The 21,222-nt window shown below is 51.0% G+C and overlaps 1 protein-coding gene across 1 annotated transcript in view; it reads left to right on the top strand.

Annotated features, from left to right (window-relative positions):
• Nucleotides 1-1,804: 1,804 nt before the first annotated feature.
• CMTM4 (CKLF like MARVEL transmembrane domain containing 4) overlaps nucleotides 1,805-21,222 on the top strand; it is an 81,939-nt gene continuing 62,521 nt past the window's right edge. Inside the window, exon 1 of the mRNA XM_029050754.2 lies at nucleotides 1,805-2,196. Within this exon, the coding sequence (XP_028906587.1) occupies nucleotides 2,011-2,196 (186 nt within the window). The 5' untranslated portion in view covers nucleotides 1,805-2,010. The remainder of the gene's footprint in view (nucleotides 2,197-21,222) is intronic.

The following is a 21,222-nucleotide window of genomic DNA, read 5'->3' as shown; positions in this document are numbered from 1 at the left end:
GACTGGGGAGGGCCCTGGGAGATTTTAGGGAGATCATGCCCAATAGTGTCAATTTTCTCCATACATTAAGCAACCAGATCATTAGGGACAAGAGATGGGGGAGGGTGGGGGGTAGGGAGTTTGCGGAGGGTGTTAAACCTCTGGAACAACTAGTGAGGGCAGTGGGCGTGGGTGTCAATAAGGATGGAGAAATAAATTTGCCAGGTAGGGCAGAGTTTAAGCACACAAGAAATAAAGTCAGAGATGAGGTCAGCCTGCCATCTAGATTTCAGTCTGCAGAGCTCTTCTTCCCTCCTGCCCTTCAGTCCTCCAGTTCTAGAAGGATTTAGGCCGGGGTGCCTTAGGGAAGCAGCAGTTTCCCATTTACGGTAGCCCAATGTCTGAAGCCAGCCAGGAGATGGAGTTTCTGCGCCGGAGATCCCTTTGCCCCCGGGGGAGCAGAAGCCAAATGGGTCAGGGCCCGAAACCTTGATAGTTGGCTTTGGGTGAGGATGGTGGGGCACAGTGCCCAGCTCCCTCGCTGCCTTTAATAATGTTGGTATTTGTTAAGTGCTTACTATGTGCAGAGCACTGTTCTAAGCGCTGGGGTAGATACAGGGTAATCAGGGTGTCCCATGTGAGGTTCACAGTTTTCATCCCCATTTTCCAGATGAGGTCACCGAGGCACAGAGAAGTGAAGTGACTTGCCCTTAGTCACACAGCTAAGTGGCAGAGCTAGGATTCGAACCCATGACCTCTGACTCCCAAGCCCGTGCTCTTTCCACTGAGCCATGCTGCTTTAATAATGATAATAATAATAATAATGTTGGTATTTGTTAGGCACTTACTATGTGCAGAGCACTGTTCTAAGCGTTGGGTACAGGGTAATCAGGGTGTCCCACGTGAGGCTCACAGTCTTCATCCCCTTTTGCCAGATGAGGTAACTGAGGCCCAGAGAAGTGAAGTGACTTGCCCACAGTCACACAGCTGACAAGTGGCAGAGGGGGGAATGTCCCAGCTTCGTTCATTCATTCCATCGCATTTCTTGAGTGCTAGCTGTGTACAGAGCACTGTGCTAAGCGGTTGGAAAGGGGGGGGACTGCAGGCGCCCAGCCCCCAAGTTCTCAGGGGGAGGAATGGGGGGAAGAGGCTGGCGCCAAACTAACTCTCTTCCCCTCTTCAAAGCCCTACTGAGAGCTCACCTCCTCCAAGAGGCCTTCCCAGACTGAGCTTCCCCTTTTCCCTCTGCTCCCTCTGCCCCCGCTTCCCCTCCCCTCAGCTAAGCCCCCTTTCCCTCTGCTCCTCCCCCTCCCCTCCGCACTGTGCTCATTTGTAGATATTTTTATTACCCTATTGATTTTGTTAATGAGGTGCCCATCCCCTTGATCCTATTTATGGTGATGAAGCTGTCTTGTTTTTGTCCGTCTCTCCCCATTAGACTGTGAGCCCGTCAGTGGGCAGGGACGGTCTCTATCTGTTGCCGAATTGTCCATTCCAAGCGCTTAGTACAGTGCTCTGCACCTAGTAAGCGCTCAATAAATACTACTGAATGAATGAAATGGAGAGGGTAAAATCATTAACCCTAATCCTCCCGGCTGTCGGGCCTGCCTTTCCCGCCCCGGGGAGCATTTTGCTGGGGCCCCTCGGGAGCGGACGGGGCCGCCGCGGGGAGTGAGGGAGGGGAAGGTGGGAGGGGAGGGAGGCTGTCGCTCTGCAGCCGGCGGCGGCTCGGAGCGCAGTGTGGCCCGCCCTCGGCCCGCCCCCCGCTCCGCCCCTCTCCCGGCCCTCCGCCCCCCGGCCCTCGCTCCTCCCCCTCCCTTTCCGCAGCCCAGAGCGCGGTGAGCCGGCTACAGCCCCAGCGGGCCGAGCCCCAGAGCCGACCGATCTCCCCGGCGCCCCGTCCGGCGCCGGGCCCCCCCCCGCGATGCCCCGGGCCTGGGCCAGCTGAGCGCTGTCGGGGCCAGGAGCCGGAGGAGGAGGAGGAGTTGGGGGGGGCGGACCGGCCGCGGGGCTTGCGGCGGCAACGACAACATGCGGGCGGGCGAGGAGCTGGACGGCTTCGAGGGCGAGGCCTCGAGCACCTCCATGATCTCCGGGGCCAGCAGCCCTTACCAGCCCACCACCGAGCCCGTCTCCCAGCTCCGCGGGCTGGCCGGCCTCCGCTGCGACCTGGACTACCTGCGCGGCGCGTTCGGCCGCCTCAAGGTCGCCCAAGTGGTAGGTGTTGCCCGGGTTGGAGTGTGTGTTTGCGGGGGGGAGGTTCCCGCCAGGAAGCGACACCTCCCCCCTTCCCCAGCCAGGGCCCCCCGGACCCTCCCACCCAAACGCGTGGTCCACACTTGGGCCCGGAGGTGCCAGGCCGCCCCTCTTCGCAGGCACCCAGCCTGGGGAGGAGGGGACCTGGATGTGTGTGTCCCCCTCCCACCCCTCTCCCCCTCCCCTTCAGGGGGCGAAGACTTGCCCCCCCACCAAGCAAGCCCCGGTGGGGAGAATGTGTTTGCAGGAGCTCGGCTGGGCCCCGGACCTGGACACTTGCTGTCATCACATTTTTCGCAACCCTAGGGCTCCAGCCCCCTGCCAGAGGATCAGAATATTAGTAGCAGTAATAATAATAATACTCCGAATCCTAACAATAATACTTGCGGTACTCGTTAAAGGCTTACTGTGTATCGGGCCCTGGGGTAGAGGGTCAGTCGGTCAGTCGCATTTGTTGAGTGCTTACTGAATGCAGATCGCCCTACCGAGCGCTTGGAAGAGGACCATGTGATAGCCCCATTCTCTGCCCACAACGAGCTTACATTCTAGATTCAGGATCATCAGGGAGGGCTCACAGTCTTGAGGGAGGGAGAACAGGTCTTGAATCCCCATTCTTCCAGACGAGGTCACGGAGGCGCAGAGAAGTAAATCGATCGATGGTATTGAGTGCTGACTGTGTCCCGAGCACTGTACTAAGCTCTTAGGAGAGTACAGTACGACAGAGTCGGTGGATGTGTTCCCTGCCCACCGGGAATTTACAGTCTAGAAGAGGAGATGTAGACTTCAGAGCTCCTAATTAATAATAATGGTATTTGTTCATTCAATCATATTTATTGAGCACTTTCTGTGCGCAGAGTACTGTACTGAGTGCTTGGAATGTACAATTTGGCAACAGATAGAGACAATCCCTGCCCGACAACGGGCTCAATTTGTTAAGCGCTTACTGTGCACCAAGCACTGTTCTAGGTGCAGGAGGGGATACCAGGTAATCAGGTTGTCCCATGTGGGGCTCACAGTCTTAATCCCCATTTTACAGATGAGGCAACTGAGGCCCAGAGAAGTTAAGTGACTTGCCCAAAGTCACACAGCTGACAAGTGGAGGTTCCGGGATTAGAACCCAGAAACTCTGACTCCTAAACCCGTGCTCTTTCCACTGAGCCATGCTGCTTCTCTAAAAGAATGATTGCCCCTTTCACTGCTCCTGGGGAGACTGCAGCCTTCTCCTTCTGCTTGATTGTGGGATTTTCTTGGTCTTCCCCTTTCTCCTTCCACTAATGCTTCTCTAGGTGGCTTCGATCATCTGTTTTTCTTCTCACTCATCAACACGGTCCAGAGCAGGCCAGTTTTGTTCAGTCTGTCCAGCAAGTGTTCAATGCGAGAAGCCCGTTTTCCAGGGAGCCTCCTAGGCAGGTTTAGTTTTTCAGAGTTGACTTATTCTATCTTATCTGCTGATTCCAAGCCCTACCTACCTTCTCTGTGGCCAACAGTCTAACAATTTCACAACCGGAGTTTATTCGTTCAGTGGTACTGGCCAGAACAGATCTTTTGTTTGAGATAAACATGGCCACAGATATTTCTCAGAGAAGTAATGTGGCCTAGTTCATTCATTCATTCAATAGTATTTATTGAGCGCTTACTATGTGCAGAGCACTGTACTAAACACTTGGAATGAACAAGTCGGCAACAGATACAGTCCCTGCCGTTTGATGGGCTTACGGTCTAATCGGGGGAGACAGACAAGAACAATGGCAATAAATAGAGTCAGGGGAAGAACATCTCGTAAAAACAATGGTGACTAAATAGAATCAAAGCGATGTACATTTCATTAACAAAATAAATAGGGTAATGAAAATATATACAGTTGAGCAGACGAGTACAGTGCTGAGGGGATGGGAAGGGGGCGGGGAAGAGGGTTAAGCTGCGGAGAGGTGAAGGGGGGGTGGTAGAGGGAGTAGAGGGAGAAGGGGAGCTCAGTCTGGGAAGACCTCTTGGAGGAGGTGACTTTTAAGTAGGGTTTTGAAGAGGGGAAGAGAATTAGTTTGTTGGAGGTGAGGAGGGAGGGCGTTCCGGGACCGCGGGAGGACGTGGCCCAGGGGTCGACGGCGGGACAGGCGAAACCGAGGGACGGCGAGGAGGTGGGCGGCGGAGGAGCGGAGCGTGCGGGGTGGACGGTAGAAAGAGAGAAGGGAGGAGAGGTAGGAAGGGGTGAGGTGATGGAGAGACTTGAAGCCTAGAGTGAGGAGTTTTTGTTTGGAGCGGAGGTCGATAGGCAACCACTGGAGGTGTTTAAGAAGGGGAGTGACATGCCCAGATCGTTTCTGCGGGAAGATGAGCCGGGCAGCGGAGTCAAGAATAGACCGGAGTGGGGCGAGAGAGGAGGAAGGGAGATCAGAGAGAAGGCTGACACAGTAATCTAGCCGGGATATAACGAGAGCCCATAGCAGTACGATAGCCGTTTGGGTGGAGAGGAAAGGGCGGATCTTGGCGATATTGTAAAGGTGAAACCGTCAGGTCTCGGTAACGGATAGGATGTGTGGGGTGAACGAGAGAGATGAGTCAAAGATGACACCGAGATCGCGGGCCTGAGAGACGGGAAGGATGGTCGTGCCATCCACGGTAATAGGGAAGTCTGAGAGAGGACTGGGCTTGGGAGGGAAGATGAGGAGCTCAGTAGAGCCCAGGACTGGGAGTCAGAGGACCCGCGTTCTAATACCAGCTCCGCTACTTGCCGCCTATGTGATCCTGAGCAAGTCACTTAACTTCTCTGTGCCACCGTTTCCTCATCTGTAAAATGGGGATTCGATACCTGTTTTCTCTCATACTTAAAATATGAACCGTGGTTGGGGTAAGGACCGTGTCTGACCTGAATATCTTGTATTCACCTCAGCGCTTAACAAATACCACAATTATTATTAGTATTATTATCATTAGCCATATCAAAAAGGTTTCACTCTTTCAAATTTGCTGTGGTGGTACTTAAAAGAGTACTCTGAGCTTGTATTGCTTTTTCCTCTGTGGTAACAGGACTCGGTCACCTGTGTGCGTTCAGTCCCCTCAATAAACTTAGAAGATGATAGGGGTATTGTCTTCCAGTTGAGAAGTATTGGAAAAATGATACTCTGAAGCAGAGTTGCCAGCTCAAGGAGGGCAAGAGGGACGTTGGTCCCCCACGGCTGGGTAAGCTGGACTCTCAGCTGCGTTCTTCCCAGCTCACCCGACTACAGCTGGGAGTTTTTGGTCAGTCAAGAGCACCTACTCTGGACAGAGCCCTGTATTGAGGACAGTAGAGTTAGTAGACAGGATCCCTGCCCTCAAGGAGCTGACAATCTAGTAGGAGAGACTGGCAGTAAAATAGTTTACAGACAGGAGGAAGAAGGGAAAGGGGATGAGTTCGTGAGTTAATCAGTGGTATTGACTGAGCACTTACTGCATGCAGAGAGCACTCTACTAAACAGTTGGGAGAATACAACAGAGTCGGTAGACATGTTCCCTGCCCACATGGAGCTTACAGTCTATGATGTGTTTGTGTGGGGGCAGACATTAAAGTAAAGTTCAACACAGAGTGTTTGGAGGATGAGAGTGTGGTGAATGGCCAGTGCCGAAAGGGTTCAGATCCAAGTGCAAAGGCAAGTTAGTGCTTAAGTAATATAATATGTAAAATATGTGCCTAAGTGCTAGAGGAGATTGTGAGTACTTAAATATTTAGGAGGCACAGAAGTGCTGAAGGGGCATTTGGTGGAGGGAGGATATAAGCAGGGGAGAATTAGAAAATAATCTGCCTGATAAGACTCAAAATGGTGGCTCCCTGGCCTGTTCGCTTGTTGAAGCCTGACCCCCTTTTGCCCCAGCAGGCCGACCAAAAGTGGACACGTCTCTGAAAGGTTGTGACTTGACCAGTGTCCCAGAGTAAGGCAAAAACCACAGTTTCAATTTCAGGTTCAGTGCTCCAACCAGATCATCCTATGTCAGAGGAGAATCCCCACAGCTCAACTTGTATTGCCAAGTTGTACAGTGTTCTAGACGTGATTCAAGACCCGACCTTTCTTTTGTGGGTAATAAAATCGCAGCTTGAAAAAAACAGTAATTTTATTTTAAGTGGTATTTTTTAAGTGCTTACTATGTGCCAGACACTGTACTCAGCGCTGGGGTAGATACAAGGTAATCGGGTTGGACTAATCCCCATTTGACAGATGACGTAACTGAGGCACCGAGAAGCGAAGTGATTTGCCCAAGGTGTCACCACAGAGACGTGGCGGAGCCAGGATTAGAATCCACGTCCTTCTGACATCCAGGCCTGTGCTCTATCCACTAGGCCACATTACTTCTCGTCATGGGCCCCTGGGCCAAAATAAAATATCTAGAGGGTAATCTAGACTTCTGGAATAGGAATGCAACTTTGGCAGCGCCCGGCGAAGCATGTAGTGGAACCCAGGGTTCTTAGAGAACACAATAAAGTACACGATGTGTTGACACGTTTAAGAAGTGGAAGAGCTGATGAGTCAGTCAGTTGTATTTATTGAATGCTTATTGTGGGCAGAGCACTGTACTCAGCGCTTGGGAGAGAGTACAATACAACAATATAACAGACACATTCCCTTCCCACAGTGAGCTTTTTCACCTTCCCTTTGTGAGAGACCATCTTGTAGAAACGCTGAAAGGCTTAAGGAACAAAATGAGATCAGCTGTACTTCATTTTGTGAGAAGGAGCCTTATCTGGTTAAGACAGGGAAGTGTTTGCTAATGTACTAGGTTGGTGGTTGGAAGATACTGTCTACTAGCTTCCCAGTGGGCGTGGAAGGCGTGATTTGGAGCAGTGGAGCCAGTATTTGTAAGACATGCTGTGAGTCTGGAGTTATCATCAAAAAATGCCAAGCTGGACCATTTAGGCAGCGCTGGGCTACATGGCCGCAGTTGAACAGCTTGTGTTATTTACCCTGTGGATTTTGGAAAGTAAACAATCTGCAACTGGGAGACTTGAAATAACCATCTGATGAAAGTACTGAAATAGCTTGCTCACCGTGGCATTCATCAACACCACCTCCTTATTTCCGAGTGCCTTGGCAGACACATGATTGGCCGACTAGCTAATCACTTCAGGCCTAAAGCTAGGAATTGTCTCAAAGAATAATATTTATTACCTCCGTCCCCTAAGAAACCCTCCCCCCAAAACACACACACACACTCTCTCTCTCTCTCTCTCTCTCTTTCTATGCCTAGAGGGCATCTGATGCTGTCATGCCTTAGACTTTTTTGGCCTGGTCAGTGAGAATATTATCCTTCCCACACGTCGCTCCGAATTTAGGTTGTTTGAGGTCAAAAGAATCGGGAATTGTGACAGAGGGAAGATGTGGGTGGAAAGCAGAGAAACCTAGCCTGACAAGAATAGGAACTCTGTCTCGAGAGAGAGAGAGTTTGGGAAATCTTAGCCTGTAGAGGATATTATTGAAGTCCAATGTTTGCATTCTGTTCTATCACCAGCATCTAGGGCCTAGAGTTGACATATGCCCGAGGGTCCCAGCGTCAGAGCATGGGTCACTTCTCATGCTGCTGCTTCCGAGTCCCTGCACCTGTCTCTCCTTCTCTTCCCTTCCCCCCTCTTGGGCATGCCTGTGACTCCAAGAATCAGCTGGGCTGGCCCCAGGTTAGTGGCCTGGTCATCTCAGAAAGGTGACCACAGAGCCTTACTGGTGCCGACCCCAAATTGGGCTCGAGATGGCCTCCCTTCTGGCTACTGGGTCGTTAGAGTGTCGGGATCAGACATTTTGACCCTGGGGCAAATGCCGAATTCTCATAGTCGGGTGGACTTGGGATTGGGCTACTAAAGCAGAGTCTCAAAATGGCTTCTCTTCATTCTTAATGAAGGCAGGAGGAGGATTAAAGAAGCTAAGATGCTTCATTTAGCTAGGAGATGCACACACATAAAGAGCTGTTCTTCTTGAAATAATAATTGTGGTATTTGTTAAGCACTTACTATGTGCCAGGCTGTACTAAGAGCTGGGGTAAATTCAAGATAATTGGTTTGGACACAGTTCCTGTCCCACATGGGGCTCACAGTCTTAATCCACATTTTACAGTTGAGGGAACTGAGGGATAGGGAAGTTGTGACTTGCCCAAGGTCACACAGCAGACAAGTGGCAGAGTCGGGATTAGAACCCAGATCCTCTGACTCCCGGGCCCATGCTCTTTCCACTAGACCACGCTGCTTCTCATGAAAGTGGGCTGTGGGTCTAACTTCAATATGAATACAGGAGGAATTTGCAGAAGAAGCCAAGGAGAAATCAGGCTATTGAAGTCTAAAACTTTGAAGTGGTCCCCATTTCAATCAATCAGTCACTACTATTTTTTGAGTACTTACTGTGTGCAGAGCACTGTACTAAGTGCTTGGGAGAGTGCAGTATAATGGAGTTGATAGACATGATTTCTGCCCTCAAGTAGCTTACAGTCTAGTGGGGGAGGCAGACAGTGAAATAAATTACCGGTCATCAGTCAATCAATCGGTGGCATTCAAAACTGTCCCCCCTTCCCTCCTCCCCTCCTTAACTTCCATCTTTAACCACTCACTCTCCAACGGCTTCTTCCTCTCTGCCTTCAAACGTGCCCATGTCTCCCCCATCCTAAAAAAAACCCCTCCTCTCTTGACCCCACTTCCCCTTCCTGTTATTGTCCTATCTCCCTCCTACCCTTCCTTTTCAAACTCCTAGAACAAGTCATCTACACTCGCTGCCCTGAATTCCTCAACTCCAACTATCTCCTGGCCCCCCTCCAATCTGGCTTCGGTCCCCTCCACTCCACCGAAACAGCCCTCTCACAGGTCACCAATGACCTCCTTCTTTCCAAATCCAATGGCTCCTACTCTATCCTAATCCTCCTCAACCTCTCAGCTGCCTTTGACACTGTCGACCATCCCCTTGTCCTCAACACTTTATCCAACCTTGGCTTCATGGACTCCGTCCTCTTCTGATTCTCCTCTTATCTCTCTGGCCATTCATTCTCGGTCTCCTTCGTGGGCTCCTCCTCCCTCTCCAATCCCCTAACTGTAGGGGTTCCTCAAGGGTCAGTTCTTGGTCTCCTTCTGTTCTCCATCTATACTCACTCCCTTGGTGAACTCATTCGCTTTGGCTTCAACTATCATCTCTACGCAGATGTCACCCAAATCTACATCTCCTCCCCTGTTCTCTCCCCCCGCCATCTCCAGGCTCGTATCTCTTCCTGCCTTCAGGACATCTCCACCTGGATGTCCACCCGCCACCTAAAACTCAACATGTCCAAGATGGAGCTCCTTATCTTCCCTCCCAAACCCTGTCCTCTCCTTGCCTTTCCCATCACTGTGGATGGCACTACCATCCTTTCCATCTCACAAGCCCGCAACCTTGGTGTCATCCTTGACTCTGCTCTCTCATTCACCCCTCACATCCAATCCATCACCAAAACCTGCCAGTCTCACCTTCACAACATCGCCAAGGTCCGCCCTTTCTTCTCCATCCAAACCGCTACCTTGTTGGTACAATCTCTCATCATATCCCGACTGGAGCTTAATGACATAACCTGGGAGTCATGTGACCAGAGCTTAGCCCAAGAAGGTAGCAGTCTGGGTGGAGAGGAAGGGATGGATGTGGGAGATGTTGTGACAGAAGGATTTAGCCGTAGATTGAATATGAAAGTTGGAAGACAGGCGTTGCTGATGACACCAACGTTGTGGGCTTTGGGGTGGGGAGGCTGGTGATGTCGTCAACTAAAATGGGAAAGTTAGGAGAAGGGGTGTGTTTCGGAGGGAAGATGGGAAGTTCATTTTGAGTTTGAAGTGCTCATAGGACATCCCAAGTGGAGAAGTCCTGGAGGCAAGAAGATTTTGGGGATGGTAAATTGGAAGAGGTCGGGACTAGAGAGGTAGATTTGGGAGTCAGTCATCCACATGGAGGTGGTAGCTGAAGCCACATGAGCTGCTGAGCTCCCTAAGAGAGGGGTGTAGAGCAAGAAGAGGATGGGACCCAGAACTGAGCCTTTGGACGACACCCTCAGTTAGAGGTTGCAAGGAGGAGGGGGAGCCAACAAATTAGTTTGAGAAGGAGCTGTCAGGTAGTAATAGTAGTAGTAGAAATAGGTAGGTAGGGAAAGAACCAGATTAATACAATGTCCACAAAATTCAGGCCTGATTATGTCTGAAGGAGGACAGAGCGGTCAGGGGTGTCAAAAGTGGCTGAGAGGTCAAGGAGGATTAGGATAGAATGGAGCTCTTTGGACTCAGCTGAAAGAACTTTCCCATCACTGTAGATGGCACCATCATCCTTCCTGTCTCACAAGCCCATAACCTTGGCATTATCCTTGACTCCTCTGTCTCATTCAACCCACATATTCAATCCATCACTAAATCCTGTTGTTCCCACCTTCACAGCACTGCTAAAATACATCCTTTCCTCTCCATCCAGAATGTTACCACATTAATACAATCACTCATACTATCTCGCCTGGATTATTGCATCAGCCTCCTTGCTGACCTTGCAGCCTCCTGTCTTTCACCATTCTAGTCCAATCTTCACTCTGCTGCCAGGATCATTTTTCTACAGAAACGCTCAGGACGTGTCTCTCCACTCCTCAAAGAACTCCAGCGGTTGCTATCCACCTGGGATCAAACAAAAACTCCTCACCATTGGTTTTGAAGCACTCAATCACCTTGCCCCCTCCTACCTCACCTCGCTACTCTGCTACTACAACCCAGCCCACGTACTTCGCTCCTCTAATGCTAAACTTCTCACTGTGCCTAGATCTTGTCTATCTTGCCGCCGACCCCTAGCCCACATCCTGCTTCTGTCCTGGAATGCCCACTCTAAAATCTGACAGGCAATTGCTCTCCCCACCTTCAAAGCCGAATTGAAGGCACATCTCATCCAAGAGGCCTTCCCTGACTAAGCCCCCCTTTCCTCTTTTCTCACTCCCAACTGTGTCACCCTGACTTGCTCCTTTTGTTCTTCCCCCCTCCCAGCCCCACAGCACTTATGTACATATCGGTAATTTATTTATTTATAGTAATATCTGTCTCTCCCCGCCCCCCTCAGACTGTGAGCTTCTTGTGGGCAGGGAATGTGTTTATTGTTGTACTCTCCCAAGCCCTTAGTACAGCGCTCTGCACACAGTAAGCTCTCAGTAAATACAATTGAATGAAAGGCACTGGTGATTTAGAGAGTGCAATCTTTGGCATGAAGGGGTTGTGAACCAGGTTGTAGTGGGCTGAGAAAGTTGTTGGAGAAATGGAGGCAATGAGGGCAGAACCACCCATTCCAACAGTTTGGACAGGAGGAAGAGCAGGGAGGTGGGGAGAGAGCTGGTGTGGAAGGGCGAGAGAAGGGTTTTTTTAGAATGGGGGAGACATGAGCGGGTTTGAAGGGAGAAGGGAGGGCTCCAGCGGAGACTGTGAAGTGAAAGATCCCTATGAGGAGGGGAGGAGAGTTGGGAGCAAGGGCTTTTAGGAGGTGAGAGAGGAGAGTCGGAGGCACAGGCGGAGAGGAGTGGATGGAGAGAGCAGGCAGGGGACCTCCTTGAGAAGCAGCGGGGAAGCAGGAGAAAGGCAAGGAAAGGGGTAATGGACTAGGAAGAACTTTGTAGAGTTCACTCCTGATGATTTTAAATTTGCCAAAAAAGGAGTTTGACAAGGTCATCAAGGGTCAGGGAGAGAGATGGTGAGGGAGCTGGGTGGCAGGAGGTGCTTTAGGTGGAATTTCAAAGCTTGGAGAAGCTGGTGGGGTGCTGGGCGCGGGAGTCGATGAAGGAGGAATTGATGAGTGGTCTAATGGAAGAGAGAGCTGAGTCATAGCAGAGTGGAGGGAATTTGAAGTGGCAGAAGTTGGCTCAGTGCCTGGATTTTGGCCACTTGCGTTGCGCTTTGCGGGGCCAGGGGCAGAGGGACCGGACCGTGGTCTTTGTAGTAGGGTTGTCTGTCAATTCGAAGGCGACGCTGCTGATGGTGAGATGGCGTCTGTGGGCATCGCTGAGCGACTGTCCCTTGCATATCCCAATCTTGTGTCCGTCTACTGAGATTCAGCTGGGCACCTTTTCTGGCCCCAGATTATTCAGGTGAGTGTTGCTTGGGCACCGATGGAGAAAAGGGGGAAGTCATACCCTACCTCCTGGACGGGATGGGGTCTTCTCCGGCGTGGTATTTACAGCAGCAGCAGTGATGGGAATGGTTTGTTTCCACTGCTCTGTGATTGACTGATCTGTCAACTGCCCGGGAGCCGCTGGGTTCTGCCAAGCTGTGGCATCGCCGAACCAGGCTTGCCTGGGCCCAAATTGGGGACCAAGATGGCAGGCTACCCGGTGCTTTCTCCAACTTTTATAAAATGGAAAGATGGGGTTCCCAAGACAGCCCCTACTGCAGCTTGATCAGCCCACCCCCACCCCGAGGTCCCGGTGAAGGAGCCCATGGTGAGGTTGGAGCCATTTGATGATGATGATATTTGTTAAGCACGTACTATGTGTCAAGCACTGTTCTGAGCGCCAGGGTAGATAGAGGCTAATCAGGTTGGCCACCTTCCCTGTCCCACATGGGACTCAGTTTTCATCCCCATTTTGCAGATGAGGTAACTGAGGCCCAGACAAATGAAGTGACTTGCCCAAGGTCACACAGCAGACAAGTGGCAGAGCTGGAATTAAAACTCAGTTCTCTCTGACTCCCAGGCCCGTGCTCTATCCACTAGGCCACGCTGCTTCCTTTCTAGGCCATGCTGCTTTTCTGGACAGAGCTGCTGGGCCCAGACCACAAGAGAAACCAACTGTGATTTACAGTTATCGCAATGCTCTTTCCCTCCTCCCAACATCGCCCCACGCCCGGGGCTCGAGGGTTGGGCATCTGGAGATCCTCAGCCTGGACAGGGGAGCCCCAGGGAACGAGGCGGGCGAGCTGAGGGCTCCAGGTGGCTCCGCCTCTCAGCGCCCATCTTCCTTCCCCAGGCAGGTTTACTGTGTCTCTCAGCAACCGTGGGGATCAGCGAAGTACTGTTGGTAAGAGGCTTATGGTCCGTTTCACAGTGTTTGCTGCTGGGGGTTGGCTTCCTGCTGTCACTGGGATTCCCTGGATTCCTTGCCGGCGACTTCTGGTCATTTTATTCCCTGGTGTTCGCTAATCTCCAGGGCAGAGATCCTGGCTTCTACTGTATTATCATACTCTCCCTAGTAATAGTAATTGTGGTATTTGTTAAATACTATATGTCAAGCACTGTACTGTACCCCTGGAGTAGAGACAGTGCAATCCGATCTGACACAGTCCCCACCCCACAAAGGGCTCACAGTCTATGTAGGAGGAAGAACGGGTATTAAATCCCCATTTTACTGGGTGCTGGGGTAGATGCCAGGTAATCAGGTTGGACATAGACCCTGTCCCACCTGGAGCTCCCAGTCTGTTGGAAGGAGGAGACCTTAATGCCTGTTTTACAGATGAGGAAATGGAGGCCCAGAGAAGTCAAGGGACTTGCCCAGGGTCACACAGCAGGCCAATGGCAGAGCAGGATTAGAACCCAGATCTTTGGTCTCCCAAACCCAGGCTCCTTCCACTAGGCTATTTACAGCACTCTGCATCCCGAAGAAACTCGGTGAATCAATCATTGATAAGTAGTGATCACTTAGAGTGTGCAGAGCACTATGCTCAGCTCTTGGGCATAGAATAGAGTTGGTAGACATGTTCCCTGCCCTCAAGGGCAAGGGAGCAACATGGCCTAGTGGAAAGGGCATGGACCTGGGACTCAGAAGGACGTGAGTCTGCTGGGTGACCTTGAACAAGTCACTTTGCTTCTCTGTGCCTCAGTTTCCTCATCTGTAAAATAGGGATTAAAGTCTCCTCCCTCCAGTTTAGACTGTGAGCCCCATGTGGGACAGGGATTATGTCCAATCTGATTATCTTGGGTCTACCCCGGCACTCAGTAGAGTGCCTGGCACATAGTTAAGTGCTAAGCAGTGTGGCTTAGTGGAAAGAACCCGGGCTTGGGAGTCGGAGGTCGTGGGTTCTAATCCCGGCTCTGCCACTTGTCAGCTGTGTGACCTTGGGCAAGTCACTTAACTTCTGTGCCTCAGTTACCTCATCTGTAAAATGGGGATGAAGTCTGTGAGCCCCACATGGGACAACCTGATTACCTTGTATCTACCCCAGTGCTTAGATTAGTGCTCGCACATAGTAAGCGCTTAACAAATACCAGCATTATTACTATTGAAAAGTACCATAAAAAAAGGGGTTTACAGTCTTGAGATGGACTACTTGACTGATTGCAGATTGTAATTCAGTTAGGGTAGTGATTCTTTGGGTAGCACACAGGAGTGACAAAACGAAGAGGCTAGAAAGGAAGGGGGAGTGAGACAGAAATGCTCCTCAATGCCTTTGACTCTTCCAAAGTCCTCCCAACCTAATAAAAGATTCCTGTTCCCCAAAGATGTCAGGTTTTAGTGTCAAAACTCTTTGTTTGACTCATGGGTGCGAGAGTCTGATCAGTCACTCAATCAATGATATTTATTGAGTGCTTGTATTCTCCCAAGCACCTAGGACAGTGGTCTGCACCAATAAGTACGTTATCAATAAGTCAGTCAGTGGTGTTTATTGGAGCACGGTTCTGTACGGAGCACTGTACTGAGCATTTGGGAGAGTATACTGTAACAGAGTTGGTAGATGTGCTCCCTGACTAACTGAAACACAGAACTCTGGGGAGATGGCTTCCCAACTCTACGAAGATGGCAGTGTGCTAAATCTTTTATTTTAGGAGGACTTCGTGTAAACACCTCAGCAGTTGCCAGAACCCTGCCCTCCAAATCACTGAATGATCCCTCTAAAATGGTGGACAGATAGAATTAAAGGGTTCCTTCAATTGTGCGATGTTGCCTATTGCCTATGTTACTATGCTGAGAGCCGCACTATAATGCAACCTTAATATGACTGATTGATTTATTCGTTGCTTACTGCCTGCAGAGCACTGTATTAAGCGCTTGGGAGATTACTATACGCTAAAACTGGTAGACACGAGCCCTGCCTTCCAGGAGTTTAGTCTAGTGACTGAATGGGTCATCAGCAGCAGTGCCAGGGAAGGATCCGGTTTGGCTCGTTAAAATTGGGTTCTTCACAGATGCTCCCCCGAGTTCAGCGGGAACCCTTCTTCTTGCCTAGTGAGAAACTCAGCAGCTGCAAGGCTTACATTTCTGACAAAGAAAATTCTGCTTTGGGCAGCAAAGTGAGATTCTTTCTGCTTCTCCACGCCAGCTCCAGTGAGAAGCGGGAGGGTGGAAGGTGGGGAGGGGCGGGGGGGAACATGAAATAATGGTTTCCTCTCACACCTTCCCACTGCTGGCTGAAAGAAGGTGTGGGATCTCAGTGCATCATTAGTAAACTCCTACCAACTCGGGACTTGATCACAATGAAGAGCTTTAATGGTATTTACCGTTTCTCCGGTTTGATGACTGCGGCACTGGAAGGCCTTTCATTTCTGTGGTTTCTCCTTTATTCCAACTGAGCCATGAAAAGCATTTTCGAGCTAGGAGGTTTTGTTCCAGAAAAAGAAAAAAAAAAAAAGTCCAAACCGTGAATCTTCGAACTTCAGTGGCTTCTGCCACTTGTTTAGCTTCTCATCAACCACTTTCACGCTAAAACTCACAAATGCAGTTAATCTGGCATTTAGAGTGTCTTTTAATACATTTAACTTTGTAGGGATAAAGTTGAAATGTAATTTTGGAGCTCCTGACTAGATTCCAGGAAAAATTTCAACACCTCCCCTTAGTTGAGTTCTATTGTTTGACTTGGGGTAGATATGCTTCAGACGTATTCCTTTATAAGCGAAGATATTAATCTTCTTTGTGTGGCTGGCGGGGACCAAGATGAGTGTCTGGGCCTGAGACAGCCACACTCTCTACTGTGCAACACATGCCTTGACTGTAGAGGAACTGGGACCGTCACGTGTGTGTTTCTGGGATGTGTTCTAGGGCTGCCAGATTTATACTTTGCTTTGCGTCACATGAAGCTGTTGACCTAGCCAGGTGCCCTAGGAGTCAAGGGGCAAAAGTGAAACCAGAGCCAGACACTGCAAACATCAAACTTGACAGCACAACCAGGGACGGCCCGTGTCTGTTTGGGAGTGCGCAGTGCAGCTGGGACCGTGGGTCCTGCGTTGGCCTTTTCGGTCCCACCCGGGTCCACGAGTAAATTTTACCACCAGTGGCATCTTCTTCAAGTACAAATGCCAGCTAGATACATATATAATTGTGGTATTTGTTAAGCACTTACTGTGCGCCAGGCACTGAACTTAGTGCTGGGGGGAATACGAGCGAATTGGGTTGGCCACAGTCCCTGTCCCACATCGGGCTCACAGTCTTAATCTCCATTTTGCAGATGAGGTAACTGAGACTCAGAGAAGTGAAGTGATTTGCCCAAGGCCACACAGCAGACAAGTGGCAGAACAGGATTAGAACCCATGGCCTTCTCACTCCCAGGCCCAGGCTCTATCCACTACGCCATGCTGCATGCGTGCGTGCATTTACATAATAGTAGTAATAATAACAAGAGCGACATATATTAGAGAAGCAGTGTGACCTAGTGGACAGACCATGGGTCTGGGAGTCAGAAGGACTTGGGTTCTAATCCCAACTCTGCCACTTGTCTGCTGTGTAACCTTAAGCAAGTCACTTAGCTTCTCTGCCTCAGAGAATGGGGAAAATGGGGATGAGGCCTGGGAGCCCTCTGTAGGACAGGAACTGTGTCCAACCCACTTATGTTGTTACTACTTCAGTGTTTATTTCAGTGCCTAGCACATAGTAAGTGACTGACCCAGTCAGGCAGCAGGCCAGTGACAGAGCTGGAATTAGACACCAGGTCCTCTGACTCTAAAGCCCAGGCTCTTTCCACTAAGCCGCCATGCTGTTTCATGCTTCCTTTCTCCCCCGCGCCCCCCCACCCCGCCGAATGATGGGTTGATGCTGTTAACCAGAGTGACTGACATCAATCAGCAAGATCTATCACTTGGCCCCTGTGCCCAGTGGCTGAGCAGGAAGGGATGCCAGAGGAGAGATGTTGGATGTCCTGGCAGGGGAGGCACAGAGGACCCCAAATCCATAGCTCACCAAACAAGGCCGTGCGGCTGCTGGAGTGAAAAAACAGAGACCTTGAGTCTGAGGGATGAGGCAGGGGAGGTGCTAGACAAGGGGCTGTTTGCTTGAGTTGACCTGAAGTAGCCCAGGGCTGGCTAGACTAGATGGGGAGGGGTCAGTTGGAAAGCGGTGCAAGGAGGATGAAGTAATAATAATAATGTTGGTATTTGTTAAGCGCTTACTATGTGCCGAGCACTGTTCTAAGCGCTGGGGTAGACACGGGAATGAGGTTGTCCCACGTGGGGCTCACAGTCTTCACCCCCATTTTACAGATGAGGGAACTGAGGCACCGAGAAGTGAAGTGACTCGCCCAAAGTCACACAGCTGACAAGTGGCCGAGCTGGGATTCGAACCCATGACCTCTGACTCCAAAGCCCGTGCTCCTTCCACTGAGCCACGCTGCTTCTCTATTTAATGCACGTCATCATCGTCGGTATTTGCCGAGCACTTGCTACATGCCGAGGACCGTACTAAGCGCTCGGGATAGTGCAATACAAAAGAGTTGGTAATAATAAATTCGTAATTATGGTATTCGTTAAGCGCTTACTATGTGCCAGGCACTGTACTAGCCCATGAGCTAGGGCAGTGCAAGTGAGTTGGAAATAATAAACAATTATGATGTTTGTTAAGGGCTTACTATGTGCCAGGCACTGTGCTGGCCCATGCTGAGCTAATGCAATGCAACCAAGTTGGTAATAATAATTAATAATTATGGTATCTGTGTGAAATGCAACAGAGTTAGTAATAACAATGAATAATTATGGTATTTAAGTGCTTACGACGTGCCGGGTGCTGTACTAGCCCACAATCAGCGTGACTCAGTGGAAAGAGCACGGGCTTTGGAGTCAGAGGTCATGAGTTCGAATCCCAGCTCTGCCACTTGTCAGCTGTGTGACTGTGGGCAAGTCACTTAACTTCTCTGGGCCTCAGTTACCTCATCTGTAAAATGGGGATTAAGACTGTGAGCCCCATGTGGGACAACCTGATTCCCCTATGTCTACCCCAGCGCTTAGAACAGTGCTCTGCACATAGTAAGCGCTTAACAAATACCAACATTATTATTATTATTAGTGCAGTGCAACAGGGTTGGTAATGATAATTAATGACTTTGGTATTTGCTAAGCCCTATGTGCCAAGTACTGTTCTAAGCGCTGAGGTAGATACAAGGTCATCAGGTTGTCCCGGGTGGGGCTCTCAGTCTTAACCCCCATTTTACAGATGATTTAACTGAGGCGCAGAGGAAGTGAAACGACTTCCCCAAGGTTGCACAGCAGACAACAACGGTTGTCTACAATCGATGCTTAGAATTCCTTAACTCCCATTCTCTCCTAGACCCCCTCCAATCTGGCTTCCGTCCCCTTTACTCTACCGAGACTGCTCTCTCTAAGGTAACCCATGACCTCCTTCTTGCCAGATCCAATGGCTCCTACTCCATTCTGATCCTCCTTGCCCTCTCTGCTGCCTTTGACACTGTCGACCATCCCCTCCTCCTCCATACCTTATCTCACCTTGGCTTCACGGACTCCTTCCTCTCCTGGTTCTCCTCTTATCTCTCTGGCCGGTCATTCTCGGTCTCCTTCGCTGGCGCCTCCTCCCCCTCCCATCCTTTAACTGTTGGAGTTCCTCAAGGGTCAGTTCTCGGCCCTCTTCTGTTCTCCATTTACACTCACTCCCTCGGTGAACTCATTCGCTCTCACGGCTTTGACTACCATCTCTACGCAGATGACACGCAGATCTACATCTCCGCCCCTGTCCTCTCCCCCTTCCATCGGGCTCGCATCTCCTCCTGCCTCCGGGATGTCTCCACCTGGATGTCGGCCCGCCACCTAAAACTCAACATGAGCAAGACTGAGCTCCTCATCTTCCCTCCCAAACCCGGTCCTCTCCCAGACTTCTCTATCACCGTGGATGGCACGACTGTCCTTCCCGTCTCTCAGGCCCGCAATCTCGGTGTCGTCCTTGACTCGTCTCTCTTGTTCACCCCACACATCCTATCCGATACCGAGACCTGCCGGTTTCACCTTTACAATATCGCCAAGATCCGCCCTTTCCGCTCCACCCAAACGGCTACCTTACTGCTATGGGCTCTCGTTATATCCCGGCTAGACTACTGTGTCAGCCTTCTCTCTGACCTCCCTTCCTCCTCTCTCGCCCCGCTCCAGTCTATTCTTCACTCTGTTGCCTGGCTCATCTTCCTGCAGAAACGATCTGGGCATGTCACTCCCCTTCTTAAACACCTCCAGTGGTTGCCTATCAACCTCCGCTCCAAACAAAAACTCCTCACTCTAGGCTTCGAGGCTCTCCATCACCTTGCCCCTTCCTACCTCTCCTCCCTTCTCTCTTTCTACCGCCCACCCCGCACGCTCCGCTCCTCTGCCGCCCACCTCCTCGCCGTCCCTCGGTCTCGCCTATCCCGCCGTCGACCCCTGGGTCACGTCCTCCCGCGGTCCTGGAACGCCCTCCCTCCTCACCTCCGCCAAACTGATTCTCTTTCCCTCTTCAAAACCTTACTTAAAAATCACCTCCTCCAAGAGGCGTTCCCAGACTGAGCTCCTCTTCCCCCTCTACTCCCTCTGCCATCCCCCCTTCACCTCTCCGCAGCTAAATCCTCTTTTCCCCCTTTCCCTCTGCTCCTCCCCCTCTCCCTTCCCATCCCCTCAGCACTGTACTCGTCCGCTCAACTGTATATATTTCCATTGCCCTATTCATTTTGTTAATGAAATGTACATCGCCTCCATTCTATTTAGTTGCCATTGTTTTTACAAGATGTTCTTCCCCTCGACTCTATTTATTGCCATTGTTCTCGTCTGTCCATCTCCCCCGATTAGACCGTAAGCCCGTCAAACGGCAGGGACCGTCTCTATCTGTTGCCGACTTGTTCATTCCAAGCGCTTAGTACAGTGCTCTGCACATAGTAAGCGCTCAATAAATACTATTGAATGAATGAATGAATGAATGACAAGTGAATAACTTGTCTACATCTCCGCCCCTGTCCTCTCCCCCTCCCTTCAGGCTCGCATCTCCTCCTGCCTCCGGGACGTCTCCACCTGGATGTCGGCCCGCCACCTAAAACTCAACATGAGCAAGACTGAGCTCCTTATCTTCCCTCCCAAGCCCGGTCCGCTCCCAGACTTCTCCGTCACCGTGGATGGCACGACCATCCTTCCCGTCCCGCAGGCCTGCGATCTCGGTGTCATCCTTGACTCGTCCCTCTCGTTCACCCCACACATCCTATCCGTTACCAAGACCTGCCGGTTTCACCTCTACAATATCGCCAAGATCCGCCCTTTCCTCTCCACCCAAACGGCTACCTTACTATTACGGGCTCTCGTTATATCCCGGCTAGACTACTGTGTCAGCCTTCTCTCTGACCTCCCTTCCTCCTCTCTCGCCCCGCTCCGGTCTATTCTTCACTCCGCTGCCCGGCTCATCTTCCTGCAGAAACGATCTGGGCATGTCACTCCCCTTCTTAAACAACTCCAGTGGTTGCCTATCGACCTCCGCTCCAAACAAAAACTCCTCACTCTAGGCTTCAAGGCTCTCCATCACCTTGCCCCTTCCTACCTCTCCTCCCTTCTCTCTTTCTACCGCCCACCCCGCACGCTCCGCTCCTCTGCCGCCCACCTCCTCGCCGTCCCTCGGTCTCGCCTATCCCGCCGTCGACCCCTGGGTCACGTCCTCCCGCGGTCCTGGAACGCCCTCCCTCCTCACCTCCGCCAAACTGATTCTCTTTCCCTCTTCAAAACCTTACTTAAAAATCACCTCCTCCGAGAGGCCTTCCCAGACTGAGCTCCTCTTCCCCCTCTACTCCCTCTGCCATCCCCCCTTTACCTCTCCGCAGCTAAAGCCTCATTTTCCCCTTTTCCCTCTGCTCCTCCA

This window comes from Ornithorhynchus anatinus, chromosome X1 (genome assembly GCF_004115215.2).
Source record: "Ornithorhynchus anatinus isolate Pmale09 chromosome X1, mOrnAna1.pri.v4, whole genome shotgun sequence".
NCBI lineage: Eukaryota > Metazoa > Chordata > Mammalia > Monotremata > Ornithorhynchidae > Ornithorhynchus > Ornithorhynchus anatinus.
This window is presented reverse-complemented; position numbering and strand designations above follow the sequence as displayed.